The following is a 15391-nucleotide window of genomic DNA, read 5'->3' as shown; positions in this document are numbered from 1 at the left end:
GTTCCCTCTTGTATTAATTAAATTGGATTCGTCCACTTCCTGTTTGTCAGTCAGCCCTTTGATTGGGAGGAAACGAGGACCTGAGCGCGTGCTTCACAGGTAAGACAAACAATTACAAACAAACCAATAATAATAATAATCACTAACCAGGGATGCAAACAACTCACCTTTAGATGTTTTCTAGACAGCGTCTTCATTGTTTGACAAATATGAGTAAAAGAACTGATCCATATTTTGATATTAAGTAATGATTGATTACTAATCTGCTCTATGCAATAACGTTGCATGACTTCATGATAAACAAGTACTCTTTTTTTCTACAATCTATGAGTAAGAGGACTCACCAGTATCCTGTCACTTTCTATGATGGTGTTGAGATGATGAGGGATCAGCTCATCTGTCCTGCAGAGACACAGTATAGATGTTAAAGAAATGCATTTTACTACCTGAGCCACGAGTAAAATTAATAAAGTCTTTGTCATAGCATAGTATGTCGAAAAAAAAAGTCATAGTATATTATGTCATTTTAAAAAAAAAGTCATAGTATATTATGTCATTTTAAAAAAAAAGTCATAGTATATTATGTCATTTTAAAAAAAAAGTCATAGTATAGCATGTCATTTTAAAAAAGTCATAGTATATTATGTCATTTTAAAAAAAAAGTCATAGTATAGCATGTCATTTTAAAAAAGTCATAGTATATTATGTCATTTTAAAAAAAAAGTCATAGTATAGCATGTCATTTTAAAAAAAAGTCATAGTATAGCATGTCATTTTAAAAAAAAAGTCATAGTATATTATGTCATTTTAAAAAAAAAGTCATAGTATAGCATGTCATTTTAAAAAAAAAGTCATAGTATATTATGTCATTTTAAAAAAAAAGTCATAGTATATTATGTCATTTTAAAAAAAAAGTCATAGTATAGCATGTCATTTTAAAAAAAAGTCATAGTATATTATGTCATTTTAAAAAAAAAGTCATAGTATATTATGTCATTTTAAAAAAAAAGTCATAGTATATTATGTCATTTTAAAAAAAAGTCATAGTATAGTATGTCATTTTAAAAAAAAAGTCATAGTATAGCATGTCATTTTAAAAAAAAAGTCATAGTATATTATGTCATTTTAAAAAAGTCATAGTATATTATGTCATTTTAAAAAAAAAGTCATAGTATAGCATGTCATTTTAAAAAAAAAGTCATAGTATATTATGTCATTTTAAAAAAAAAGTCATAGTATAGCATGTCATTTTAAAAAAAAAGTCATAGTATATTATGTCATTTTAAAAAAAAAGTCATAGTATAGCATGTCATTTTAAAAAAAAGTCATAGTATATTATGTCATTTTAAAAAAAAAGTCATAGTATAGCATGTCATTTTAAAAAAAAAAGTCATAGTATATTATGTCATTTTAAAAAAAAAGTCATAGTATAGCATGTCATTTTAAAAAAGTCATAGTATATTATGTCATTTTAAAAAAAAAGTCATAGTATATTATGTCATTTTAAAAAAAAGTCATAGTATAGCATGTCATTTTAAAAAAAAAGTCATAGTATATTATGTCATTTTAAAAAAAAAGTCATAGTATATTATGTCATTTTAAAAAAAAAGTCATAGTATATTGTCATTTTAAAAAAAAAGTCATAGTATAGCATGTCATTTTAAAAAAAAAAGTCATAGTATATTATGTCATTTTAAAAAAAAAGTCATAGTATAGCATGTCATTTTAAAAAAAAAAGTCATAGTATATTATGTCATTTTAAAAAAAAAGTCATAGTATATTATGTCATTTTAAAAAAAAAGTCATAGTATAGCATGTCATTTTAAAAAAAAAAGTCATAGTATAGCATGTCATTTTAAAAAAAAAGTCATAGTATATTATGTCATTTTAAAAAAAAAGTAATAGTATATTATGTCATTTTAAAAAAAAAGTCATAGTATAGCATGTCATTTTAAAAAAAAAGTCATAGTATATTATGTCATTTTAAAAAAAAAGTCATAGTATATTATGTCATTTTAAAAAAAAAGTCATAGTATAGCATGTCATTTTAAAAAAAAAGTCATAGTATATTATGTCATTTTAAAAAAAAAGTCATAGTATAGCATGTCATTTTAAAAAAGTCATAGTATATTATGTCATTTTAAAAAAAAAGTCATAGTATAGCATGTCATTTTAAAAAAAAAGTCATAGTATATTATGTCATTTTAAAAAAAAAGTCATAGTATAGCATGTCATTTTAAAAAAAAAGTCATAGTATATTATGTCATTTTAAAAAAAAAGTCATAGTATAGCATGTCATTTTAAAAAAAAGTCATAGTATATTATGTCATTTTAAAAAAAAAGTCATAGTATAGCATGTCATTTTAAAAAAAAAGTCATAGTATATTATGTCATTTTAAAAAAAAAGTCATAGTATAGCATGTCATTTTAAAAAAGTCATAGTATATTATGTCATTTTAAAAAAAAAGTCATAGTATATTATGTCATTTTAAAAAAAAGTCATAGTATAGCATGTCATTTTAAAAAAAAAGTCATAGTATATTATGTCATTTTAAAAAAAAAAGTCATAGTATATTATGTCATTTTAAAAAAAAAGTCATAGTATATTGTCATTTTAAAAAAAAAGTCATAGTATAGCATGTCATTTTAAAAAAAAAGTCATAGTATATTATGTCATTTTAAAAAAAAAGTCATAGTATAGCATGTCATTTTAAAAAAAAAGTCATAGTATATTATGTCATTTTAAAAAAAAAGTCATAGTATAGCATGTCATTTTAAAAAAGTCATAGTATATTATGTCATTTTAAAAAAAAAGTCATAGTATAGCATGTCATTTTAAAAAAAAAAGTCATAGTATATTATGTCATTTTAAAAAAAAAGTCATAGTATAGTATGTCGAGAAAAAAAAGTCATAGTATAGTATGTCGAAAAAAAGACTGATGTCCTTTGCTTCTTTTCTCCCCAGGTAAGTGCAGAGTTTCAGGACCAAAAGTGAGGAGCGGAGTTTCTTCACTTCATCTACATCTTCCTCATACTGTGCTGGGCTGGTGATATGCTTTTAGGGGTGTTGGAAAGTAGTAGTTGTTGTAGTGGTATTTGTTGTTGTAGTAGTATTAGTTTCCTGTGTGAACGTCTGGTCCATCTGGAGTTGACCTGTCATTTTTTCCGTACTGTCAAAAAAAAAGTCATAGTATAGTATGTTGAAAAAAAGTCATAGTATAGTATGCCGAAAAAAACGTCATACTATAGTATGTTGAAAAAAACGTCATACTATACTATGACGTTTTTTTCGTCATACTATACTATGACTTTTTTTCAACATACTATACTATGACTTTTTTTCGACATACTATACTATGACTTTAAATTTAAAATGTCATAGTACATAGTATAGATTTTCATGGTACTTAATGAAACTTTACTCAGGTTAAAATGATCATAGTGTTATCATAGTACACTTGTAGAAGTTATTTTATAACTGTAATCATAGTTGTTGTTTTAGGCTCAGATGTTTGTGAATGAGATGCAAATCTCATGTCTTCCTTCTCTTCTTTTCTCCCCAGAAGAGTGCAGAGTCTTCTGAGGATGACTGAGTTCATCCTTCGCTGACTTCATCCACGTCTTCGTCTTCTTCTGTATGAATGCAGACGGTGTAACCAGAAGGATCGGAGGGGGGTTGTGCCAAGATCACGCCAACAAAAGTGTATTGTTCTTATCAAAGACTTTATTCATTTTACTCATGGCTCAGGTAGTAAAATGCATTTCTTTAACATCTATAACGTGTCTCTGCAGGACAGATGAGCTGATCCCTCGTCGTCTCAACACCATCATAGACAGCGACAGGATACCGGTGAGTCCTCTTACTCATAGATTCTAGAAAAGACTACTTGATAATCATCATAAAGGTCATAGTATGTCATGTAGCGTTATTGCACAGAGCGGATTAGCAATCAATCATTACTTAATATAAAAATATGGATCTATAATTAATAACTCAAAATTATGAATCATAAACGGAGGAGAGTGATGACAGTCAGCAATAACAATTCACCCTTATATTCAATTCAATTATTTAATTTAGGACAGCACCCAATTTAAAAAAACAAAAAACAGGGAAAATGTGTGTGTATGTATGTATACATATACATATATATATATAGTATAGTATGTCGGAAGAAATCATAAAAAAGTCATAGTATAGTATTTTAATAAAATAGTCCTACTACAGTATGTCCAAAAAATGTAAAAAAAAAAAAAAAAGAAAAAAGTCATGGTATAGTATGCCAAAAAGAAATTATAAAAAAAACATAGTATAGTATGTGGCAAAAAACCCATAAAAAGTAATAGAATAGTATGTAAAAAAAAATAGCCATGATATGGTCTACCTGTCTACTTACCTTTTTTAACATTAAAGGGATAGTTCAGGTGTTTTGAAGTGGGGTTGTATGAGGTACTTATCTACAGTCAGTGTATTACCTACAGTAGATGATGGTCAGCACGCCTCCAGTTTTGAGAAGCAGACAGGAGCACCGGCATGGGAGCAAAGCAATGTACTGTTGTGGACGGGGGCAGCAAAACCTAAAATAAATATCAGTTTAAGTGTACGCTCTATTAAGAATATTTTCACCACTTAACCTTACCGTCAGACAGCCCCTTTCTGATGGGGAACTGAAGCCGTTGTATCCATCTATGCTCTAGTCAAAGCCACCAGAGTCCATAGAAAAAACCTGTAATTTTACCTTGCCGAATACGGGAGCCGCTGGTCTACCGCTGCCTCGATCAATTAATTTGTTTGTGTTTATTTATTTATTTATCTAAAAAGGATCCCCATTAGCTGATACCAATGGCACCAGCTAGTCTTCCTGGGGTCTGAAATCATGTACATTAATTTATCACATACATACTATATACAACATCACATTTGTGTTACACCAATAACACTACAATTTTCAAACATATATAAATTTCAGATTTGAAATTCATACACAAATGTTCCACAATTTTTGTTTAGCCTCAAGGCCCATCATCAGGGAAAAGGAACAAAGAAAACCATACATGACCAACACCGGACTATCGATCAGCTGTTTAAGTAATGTATTCTTAGATGGTATTTGAATGAGGATTTGTTAGAGGATTGACGGATGTGAAGAGGGCTGCTATTCCAGTGAGTGATGGCGTGGTAAATGACCGTCTTTTTTAAGGCATTAGTTTTTTAGAGTTAACATGATTTGGCCATCACCTGCTGTTCTAGTGAAATGACTGTGAACGTCCCTGCATCTGGTAATTTGACTGTATAAAAACTCTGGTTTAGTAGAATAAATGCTGTTACTAAAGAACGTCGCTGTGCTTAAGGCTTTTCTCTACTGGTAACCATGACAGTTTATGATGCATGCTGTCTGTGTTCGTTCTCACGGGGCAGTGTAACACAAGTCTTGTTTTGGGCAATTTGTAGTTTCCGCAGTATGCTTTTCGGTGCAGAAGACCATACAGGTGAGCAATAGTCCAGGTGGCTTAAACTTAAAGATTTAACTACTTGTCCCAGAACGTGTGCTGGAACATACGGAAGGCATTTTTTTGCCACGGAGATACCATTTCCCATTTTCCTGACAATTGTTTCTATGTGCTCGACCCATGACAGCTGATTTTCTATAGTTAGTCCCAGTAATGTGACCTTATCCACCTGCTGTATAGGTTCACTGTCCAAGTAGAGATTCATTGTGGGCATAGATGACAGCTTATGACTAGATCCAAAAATAATGGATTTGGTTTTTGAGATATTTAGTACCAACTTATTTTGTTTTATCCAATCATAGACCAAGTTTAGGTCTAAAGATAGAACTCGGTCTAGTTCGCCGCTTGTATTTGCTGCGTAATACAGTGCGGAATCATCGCCGTACATTTGTATACTAGCTTTATGCAATACAGATGGCAAGTCATTTGTGAAGACGGAGTACAGGAGAGGTCCAAGACAGCTGCCCTGCGGCAGGCCACAGTTAAGCCCTTTACTGTTAGACATGCTGCCATTGTAATACACCCTTTGTGTTCTGCATAAAAGATAATTCTTCATAAATGTGATTGCACTTGATCTAAATCCATAACGTTGTAGTTTATTAATTAAAAGGTCATGATCTATGACGTCAAATGCCGCGCTGAAATCCAGTAACACTGCACCTGTTATCCTAGAATTATCTATCTCTTTTAGCCAGTCGTCTGTCATTTGCGTTAGTGCAGAACAAGTGGAGTAGCGATGTCTGTAAGCATGTTGAAATCTAGTGTACAGTCAAAGTAATCTTGTATTTGTGAATGGACTATTCTCTCCTTCTTTCCAAATACTAGGATATATACCTTCCATTAGACATTTATTTAATATATGACATATGGGACTAGAAATGTAATCGGCTGAGAGACAAAGTACCTTACTGTCCAGCATATCGGTGCCTACGGAGCCATAATCAGGAAGGGCTTTTAACAACTTCCTTACTTCACTCTCATCCACACTGTTAAACTGAAATTAACAACTTTTGTTAATTATTATATTGTTACTTATAAGTTTGAGAGTATTGGAATCCATGCTGCTCATATTCTGCCTTAGTGCATCGACCTTATTCACAAAGTAATCATTAAAATAATTGGCTATGTCAAACGGTTTAGTCAAAAACCTGCCATCCGACTGAACAAAAGAAGAAGGGCTCCCAGTTTTATTTCTCCCCATTATTTCACTCAAGGTTCTCCAGAGTTCTTTACCATGTAGTTTCACTGCATTTATTTTATTTTTATAATATTCCTTTTTCATTCTTTTATTCTGTTTGGTCACTCAGTTTCTCAATTGACAATATTTTAGTCTGTCTTCCACAGATCCTGACTTTGCTGATTTGGCTTTGTCTCTCTGTTTCATAAGGTCTTTTAAAGACTCATTCAACCATGGAGCTGGTCTGGATTTGGCGGTATACTTCTTCACGGGAGCACGGTCGTCAACAATCCTCATAAAGATGTTCATAAAAATATGTAAAGAAGCCTCAGGTTCCTGTGTAGCATACACATCGGCCCAGTTTACATTCCTGACATCCTCCAAAAAACGTTCTGAGATGAATTTCTTATACATTGTCTTATTAATAATTTTGACACCACATTTAGGAATTATTGTGTGACTTTGGTGAATCCGAACTCACCAAAGTCACACAATAACAAACAAACTAACCGATCGAGGCAGCTCCCGTGTTCTGCGAGGGTAAAATTACTGTTTTTGTCAAAGGAGTCTGGTTGCTTTGGTGAGAGCATAGATAACGGCTTCAGTTCCAATATGCAAACATAGACTGTATAACTGTCTCACCTCAGGGTAAACTGGCAAAAATATTCTATATGTAGCGCATACTTAAATTGATATAGATTTTTTTCGGCGAACCTAAAATACATTTTGCTGCTGCCCCCGTCCACAGCGGTACATTACTTTGGTTCTGTGCTCCTGTCTGCGACTCCAAACTGGGGGTGTGCCGACCGTCATCTACTGTAGGTAATACACCGACTGTGTATCTCATACAAGCCCACTTCAAAACACCCAAACTATCCCTTTAAACACAGGCTTTGTACTGCCGTCCACCACAGTATCTTTTCTGATATCACCAGAGTCAGACACGTTCAAATGCGAGACATTAATTGTTGTGATAAAAGAGAGAATAGTGTCCTGAAATGTGTTTTTCCTTTTTCTGTTAGAGATGGATGCTGGCTCCGTTTGTTCCAGTGGCGGGTTCAGGCAGAGTGCAGAGGTGGAGAACCTGGTAAGATATTCCTTTTGTCTTTGACTTTATTTACAACTTGTATTTGTAGCTGAAGGATTTATGAAGCACATTATTTAGTAGGGGTGGGGGAAAAATATAGTATAATATTGTATATAGTATTGTATATAGTATTGCGATATTTTGCGTGGCAATATTGAATCGATACACAGACACCAAGTATCAAACTTTTATTATATAAACTATTAACCTCTTAACAATCTGATGGCTATTGTGTCTTTCAGAGGTTGTAGCTGCTCAGTTTTAAAGCTAGAGTGATACCGGTATTTTATGAAACTAGAAAACCTAAGGAATCCATTGGTGTCCATGTCATGTGAGATTTTGGGAAGAATTGTAAATAACGCTCCATATTAAAATTTTGGTGAGGAAAAACGGGCATTGCCATTTTCAAAGGGGTCCCTTGACCTAGATACAGTGCCTTCAGAAAGTATTCAGACCCACATTTTGTTATGTTGCAGCCTTATGCTAAAATTGATAAAATTACTTTTTCTCCTCATCAATCTAAATGCAATACACTACAATAACAAAGTGGAAACAGAATTTTAGAAATTTTTGCAAATTTATTAAAAAAGAAAAACTGAAATATCACTCTGTCAGGTTGGATGGGAATCGTTGGCGGAGACTCATCTTCAGGTCTCTCCAGAGATGTTTGATTGGGTTCAAGTCAGGGCTCTGGCTGGGTCACTCAAGGACATTCACAGAGTTGTCCCTAAGCAACTCCTGCGTTGTCTCGGCCGTGCGCTTAGGGTCATTGTCCTGTTGGAAGGCGAACCTTTGGCCCAGTCTGAGGTCCTGAGCGCTCTGGACCAGGTTTTCATTAAGAATATCTCTGTACTTTGCTTTCCCTCAACCCTGACCAATCGCCCAGTCCCTGCTGCTGAAAAAACACCCCCAAAGCATGATGCTGCAACCACCATGCTTCACTGTTTGGATGGTATTGGGCAGGTGATGAGCAGTGCCTGGTTTTCTCCAGACATAACGCTTAGAATTGAGGCCAAACAGTTCAATCTTGGTTTCATCAGACCAGAGAATGTTGTTTCTCACAGTCTGAGTGTCCTTTAGGTGCTTTTTTGCAAACTCCAAGCGGGCTTTAATGTCCGTCTGGCCACTCTGCCATAAAGCCCAGATCGGTGAAGTGTTGCAGTGACGGTTGTCCTACTGGAAGTTTCTCCCATCTCCACACAGGATCTCTGGAGCTCAGCCAGAGTGACCATCGGGTTTTCGGTCACCTCTCTTAGCAAGGCCCTTCTTCCCCGATGCTCAGTTTGGCTGGGCGGCCAGCTCTAGCGAGAGTCCCGGTTGTTCCAAACTTCATCCATTTAAGAATTACGGAGGCCACCGTGCTCTCGGGGACCTTCAATGCAGCAGAATTTTTTTGTAGCCTTCCGCAGATCTGTGCCTCGACACAATCCTGTCTCTGAGCTCTGTAGGCGGTTCCTTTGACCTCATGGTTTGGTTTCTGCTTTGATATGCGTTGTCAGCTGTGACACCTTATGTAGACAGGTGTGTGCCTTTCCAAATCATGTCCAATCAATTGAATTTACTACAGGTGGACTCCAGTCAAGGTGGAGAAACATCTCAAAGATGATTGAGGGAAATGGGAGGCACCTGAGCTAAATTTCAAGTGTAATAGCAAAGGGTCTGAATACTTATGTCAATGTGATATTTCAGTTTTTCCTTTTTAATACATTTCTAAAATTCTGTTTCCACTTTGTCATCATGGTGTATTGAGTGTAGATTGATGAGGGACAAAAATAATTTTATGGATTTTAGCATAAAGCTGCAACATATCAAAATGTGAAAAAAAGTGAAGGGGTCTGAATACTTTCTGAAGGCACTGTATGTAAAGCAAAACTCTGAGATGAACAAACTGTATCTTATTAAATAAAACAGATGTTGTCAAACTGTCGACATCTCACGGCTTTGGTTTGACCTCCCGGTCACATTAGTAACCTGTCTCCTTCTTGTCTTCAGATGACGTCAGTGGAGAGAGCGGTGGAGTACACCGAACTGGAGAGCGAAGCACACTGGGAAACCCAGAAGCGTCCTCCTCCCGATTGGCCCAGCAAAGGCCCGGTGACCTTCGACCGGGTCAGCTTCTCCTACGGCGGCGACGGCGCTGCAGAACCTGAAAGCAATGTTCCGACCCAAAGAGAAGGTCAGCCGTCTTTAGTCTTCAGAGGACTGAATTCATCACGTTCAACCTAAACTAATACATTAAACCAGATTCTTCTCTCCCGTGCTTCAGGTTGGTATTGTGGGGTGAACCGGTGCTGGGAAAAGCTCTCTGGTCTCAGCTCTGTTCCGCCTGGCTGAACCTCAGGGGAAGATCTACATCGACGGGGTTCTGACCTCTGAGATCGGCCTCCACGACCCGCGCCAGAAGATGTCCATCATTCCTCAGGTAGACATCAACTCACCTCCTCTTATTGGCTGTTAAAACGCACACACGCAGAGGAAACAATCTGGGGACGTCCCGATCAAGTTGTTTTGGTTCCGATTCTTATATTTACCTAAAGGTTGATTCAATATGAATCAATCAATCAATCAATTATTAATATTGATAGGTATCTTTAGATTTTAATGGTACTTACTACTCTTGCCAATACTGCTTATTGATCCGGTACTTTAACGATACTCTGAACAGTTGTTTTTCTTGTTTTTAGAGAAAAAATGAAAGAAATTAATAACAGGATTAACATTGCTTTATTTTGTCATAAATAATGTATATACATTAACATTCGAGTAGCAACTGCAACAGTATTGTTTAGAACAAATCACTGATAATGTGATAATTAAAATGTAAAATAGTAAAAAATATTTCTAGTATAAGAAGCGGTCATGTTTTGAACAAATCACTATTATAAACTATAATGTGAGGGTGAATTGGGCAACTAGGGATGAAGGAAAACGTCTGTTGAAAACGGTACATTTCTCCACCTGTATCTGATACGCTTTGGCTCGATGTTTTTGACAGATATCTTGTTTTTCCGCCCTTACAAGCAAAAAACTTGTCGCTGTTTTGGCAACAGTCATTGTCTGCATCGACTAAACTGAAGCAGAACCACATTTTGGACCGGTTTGTTCTCTACGCCACTGTCGCTAAGAGCCGGGTCTCTTTGACGACAGGCCAAAAGAGAGATCTCTCCTCTGGATTGGAAAATGCATCATTGACGATTGTTTTAATTTTATAACAAATTACAAACAGAGTTTGCGAGTTCAAAGGCGCAAGATAACGTTAATGTGGCCGAAATAAATAGGAAATACATTTTAGTAATTAAGTAGCGTTCAGTAAAGATCAGATGGGATTCGGCTCTCACGGCACGTCCGTTTCTCCTCTCTGCTACACTGCTTTGCTGTGGCCTATTTCAGAATAAGGGCTATTAACCTGAGCCCAAAACAATTGACCAATTCCAAAGGTTAAAATAGCTGGAGACTCAACTACATTAAAGTCCTCCCTCTCCCCTGTTTTCCAGGACCCAGTGTTCTTTACAGACTCCACGAGGAAGAGCTCCAGCAGCCGGCGCGTCTGTCCACAGCCGTCCTCAAGAAGAACCGCATCCCGGTCATCGACGAGGCCACGCTCAACGCGGACCCCAGGTACCGCTGACACAACTCGCCTCACCGGCAGGGGAAAAATGACGCATACTGCACCAGAACTGCACACAATGTGACCTTTTATTTTTTTCACCATCAAAAGTGTAATGTTCTTATCAAAGTCTTTATTCATTTTACTTGTGGATTTATTTAACATCTACGACGCGTCTCTACAGGACAGAAGAGCCGATCCAGAGAACCATCCGGGACAAGTTCAGAGAATGCACCGCGCTCACTGTAGCTCATCGTCTCAACACCATCATATACAGCGACAGGATGCCGGCGAGTCCTCCTACTCATAGACTCTAGAAAAGAGTACTTGTTTATCACCATAGAAGTCATCGTACAGCACGTTATGAAAAAGACAGCGACGTACATTAAATTTGCCTCGGCGGAGGTCATACTACAGTATGTTGAAAAAAATGTCATAGTATGCGCTAAAAATACATCACAGTATATGTTGAAAAAAGTGGCTTAGATGAAATTCAACTTTATTGTCATTGCACATAGTACAACTGAAGAAGCTATGTTGCTTGCGGTGGCGTTGGCTCATAAAACATTGCATGAGGTGGCATGAAAGAGTAGCAGAACAAGCTGTGAACTAGAGGACAGGAAGGTAAGTCACACCTGCTGCGATTAGTGATTGGCAGTGGCTCGTTGTCAAGGCGAGCACTGCGATTGGCCGGTGTGCAATCTGGAAGAGGTGCGGTCAGCTGTTGTGCAATCTGGAACAAGCACGGTCAGCTGTTGAGCAATCAGTCCGGGGCGAGTTCAGGTGCAGTTGCCGGCACATAAGCCGGCAGTTTGTGGAGCGACAGCGGAAGCGGCAGTCGGGTTGCGCATAGACGACATTGTTGCTCAGACGCTCATTTTGCAAAGACAGATCTATGCAAAGAACTGTCTTAGCAAACTTCGGTCTTCTCAAAATGAGCGTCTGAGGAAAAGGGCGAGGGCACGGGGCTATGCCACAAGTGCTGCCGGATTTTCTCCAGGTTGTCTTGTTTTTTCCTGCATTCTCTTGATCCCATGTGCCTGACATGTGCTACAAACATTTGCCTGTCTTTCAGAGTCCTTCAATCCTGAACCAAACCTCATGGCTGCTCTTTGTCTGAATCCTTTCTTCTCAACCTTGGACCAAAAGAACCTGCGCAAACAACTTCTAAGGCTTCAGCCTTAGTTACGCAAGTGACTATCTTTTTTGAAATTCCTGCGTGGCACAATTTAGTTCTCATGTGCCAGGACTAAACCCGTTGTCTGTCTTTTCTCTTAACAGAAGAACCTGCAAGAGTTCAACCGAGCTAGGACACCAGGACGCTATGCCCAATTTTCTACAAGTTTGTATTCTCCTTTGTCCATATTGTTCTCTTGCTGCATGCCACATGGCTGCCCTTCGTCTGAATCCTCTCTTCTCACCCTTGGACCAAAAGAGGCCACGCAAACAACTTCTAAGGCTGAAGACGCAAGTGACTATCTTTTTTGAAATTCCTGCTTGGCGCAATTTAGTTCTCATGTGCCAGGACTAAACCCTTTGTCTGTCTTTTCTCTTAACCTCTGCACAGAAGAACCTGCAAGAGTTTGACCGAGCTAGGACACCAGGACGCTGTGCCCAATTTTCTACAAGTTTGTATTCTCCTTTGTCCATATTGTTCTCTTGCTGCATGCCACATGGCTGCCCTTTGTCTGAATCCTCTCTTCTCACCCTTGGACCAAAAGAACCACAAGAGGCAAGTGACTATCTTTTTTGAAATTCCTGCTTGGCACAATTTAGTTCTCATGTGCAATGACTAAACCCTTTGTCTGTCTCTTAACCTCTGCACAGAAGAACCTGCAAGAGTTTGACCGAGCTAGGACACCAGGACGCTGTGCCCAATTTTCTACAAGTTTGTATTCTCCTTTGTCTGTATTGTTCTCTTGCCTAACATGTGCTATACCCATTTCTCTGTCCGTCCTAGACCGGACTGCATGGCTGCCCTTTGTCTGAATCCTCTCTTCTCAACCTCGCAACAAAAGAACTTCTTCTGAGGTAAAAGACCTTACTTTTTAACCTTCCTACTGCTAACCCAGACTTAAACTTTAGTGCCAGCAACTGAAGTCTCACTTTGCCCGCAGGAACAAACCGAGACCTCTGGAGAAACAAAGGATTGACCCAAAACGCTTTTCTTCCGTGGACTGGGTAAAGTACCTGGTCCTGCCTTAGCGAGAGACTGTTTAACCTCTGTTGATGTACATTTACTGATTTCATTAAATACTCTTTATTGCCTTTTGTGTGTGTGACTATTTGTAGTTCTTGTGTGCTAACTTAGTTATAATGGATTAAACCAGTGGACCCTATTTTCAGTTAAGCTGTGGTTTAGGCTGCTGAAATTACAATTGGAGAAATGTGCGGGGGTCTTGCTGTTCAGTTGCAACTGTGGGACTTTTTCGAGTACCTGCAAGTTAGAGATTACTTTAAGAAAAAAAAATTACAAAGCATCAAAACAAACAATTTGATTACTGTATTCAGTAATCAAATTGTTTGTTTTGACAGTTTGTATTTTTTTCTGAGAGAGAAACAAAAACAAAAACCCACACCTACCCAGGACCCAGAAACCCAGGGCCCAGAAACCCAGGGCCCAGAAACCCAGGGCCCAGAAACCCAGAAACCCAGGGCCCAGAAACCCAGAGCCCAGGAACCCAGGGCCCAGAAAACCAGGAACCAGGGCCCAGAAAACCAGGGCCCAGAAACCCAGGGCCCAGAAAACCAGGGCCCAGAAACCCAGGGCCCAGAAAACCAGGGCCCAGAAACCCAGGGCCCAGAAAACCAGGGCCCAGAAACCCAGGGCCCAGGGCCCAGAAACCCAGGGCCCAGGGCCCAGAAACCCAGGGCCCAGGGCCCAGAAACCCAGGGCCCAGAAACCCAGGAACCCAGGGCCCAGGGCCCAGAAACCCAGGGCCCAGAACACCAGGGCCCAGAAACCCAGGGCCCAGGGCCCAGAAACCCAGGGCCCAGGGCCCAGAAACCCAGGGCCCAGAAAACCAGGGCCCAGAAACCCAGGGCCCAGAAACCCAGGGCCCAGAAAACCAGGGCCCAGGGCCCAGAAACCCAGGGCCCAGAAACCCAGGGCCCAGGGCCCAGAAACCCAGGGCCCAGAAACCCAGGGCCCAGGGCCCAGAAACCCAGGGCCCAGAAAACCAGGGCCCAGAAACCCAGGGCCCAGAAAACCAGGGCCCAGAAACCCAGGGCCCAGAAACCCAGGAACCCAGGGCCCAGGGCCCAGAAAACCAGGGCCCAGAAACCCAGGGCCCAGAAAACCAGGGCCCAGAAAACCAGGGCCCAGGGCCCAGAAACCCAGGGCCCAGAAAACCAGGGCCCAGAAACCCAGGGCCCAGGGCCCAGAAACCCAGGGCCCAGAAAACCAGGGCCCAGGGCCCAGAAACCCAGGGCCCAGAAAACCAGGGCCCAGAAACCCAGGGCCCAGAAACCCAGGAACCCAGGGCCCAGGGCCCAGAAAACCAGGGCCCAGAAACCCAGGGCCCAGAAACCCAGGAACCCAGGGCCCAGAAAACCAGGGCCCAGAAACCCAGGAACCCAGGGCCCAGGGCCCAGAAACCCAGGGCCCAGAAAACCAGGGCCCAGAAACCCAGGGCCCAGGAACCCAGGGCCCAGGAACCCAGGGCCCAGGGCCCAGAAACCCAGGGCCCAGAAAACCAGGGCCCAGAAAACCAGGGCCCAGAAAACCAGGGCCCAGGGCCCAGAAACCCAGGGCCCAGAAAACCAGGGCCCAGAAACCCAGGAACCCAGGGCCCAGGGCCCAGAAACCCAGGGCCCAGAAAACCAGGGCCCAGAAACCCAGGGCCCAGAAACCCAGGAACCCAGGGCCCAGAAAACCAGGGCCCAGAAACCCAGGGCCCAGAAACCCAGGAACCCAGGGCCCAGGGCCCAGAAACCCAGGAACCCAGGGCCCAGAAACCCAGGAACCCAGGGCCCAGAAAACCAGGGCCCAGAAACCCAGGAACCCAGG

At 39.6% G+C, this 15391-nt stretch overlaps 1 protein-coding gene and 1 long non-coding RNA gene across 6 annotated transcripts; one reads left to right on the top strand and one right to left on the bottom strand.

Moving 5' to 3' along the window:
• Positions 1-331: 331 nt before the first annotated feature.
• On the top strand, positions 332-13413 carry LOC119483573 (multidrug resistance-associated protein 4-like). Of its 5 annotated transcripts, XM_037761808.1 has the most exons (11): positions 332-415; positions 3564-3703; positions 3793-3850; positions 7711-7775; positions 9768-9837; positions 10091-10197; positions 11270-11333; positions 11379-11393; positions 12458-12463; positions 13055-13118; positions 13343-13413. In XM_037761808.1, the coding sequence occupies exons 4-10, from the start codon at positions 7713-7715 to the stop codon at positions 13072-13074; spliced, it is 345 nt and encodes a 114-aa protein (XP_037617736.1). In that variant the 5' UTR covers positions 332-415; positions 3564-3703; positions 3793-3850; positions 7711-7712; the 3' UTR covers positions 13075-13118; positions 13343-13413. The 5 variants fall into 5 exon arrangements, 2 of the variants coding, with proteins under 2 accessions (XP_037617736.1, XP_037617737.1); XM_037761809.1 differs by lacking the exons at positions 332-415; positions 3564-3703; positions 3793-3850; ... (2 more) ...; positions 13055-13118; positions 13343-13413 and adding an exon at positions 11567-12367 and having other exon boundaries at positions 7744-7775; positions 10042-10197; positions 11379-11463; XR_005205728.1 differs by lacking the exons at positions 332-415; positions 3564-3703; positions 3793-3850; ... (3 more) ...; positions 13055-13118; positions 13343-13413 and adding an exon at positions 8070-8106 and having other exon boundaries at positions 9768-9951; positions 10042-10197; positions 11270-11310.
• On the bottom strand, positions 10168-10832 carry LOC119483585. The gene is made up of 3 exons (XR_005205739.1): positions 10706-10832; positions 10388-10661; positions 10168-10306 (listed from the first exon to the last, which is right to left on the bottom strand). It is a non-coding gene; the product is annotated as an uncharacterized LOC119483585 (long non-coding RNA).
• Positions 13414-15391: the final 1978 nt, after the last annotated feature.

Source organism: Sebastes umbrosus, chromosome 24 (assembly GCF_015220745.1).
Source record: "Sebastes umbrosus isolate fSebUmb1 chromosome 24, fSebUmb1.pri, whole genome shotgun sequence".
NCBI classification, from domain to species: Eukaryota; Metazoa; Chordata; class Actinopteri; order Perciformes; family Sebastidae; genus Sebastes; species Sebastes umbrosus.
The sequence above is the reverse complement of the archived record's forward strand: the minus strand, read 5'-3'. Positions and strand labels throughout refer to the sequence as shown.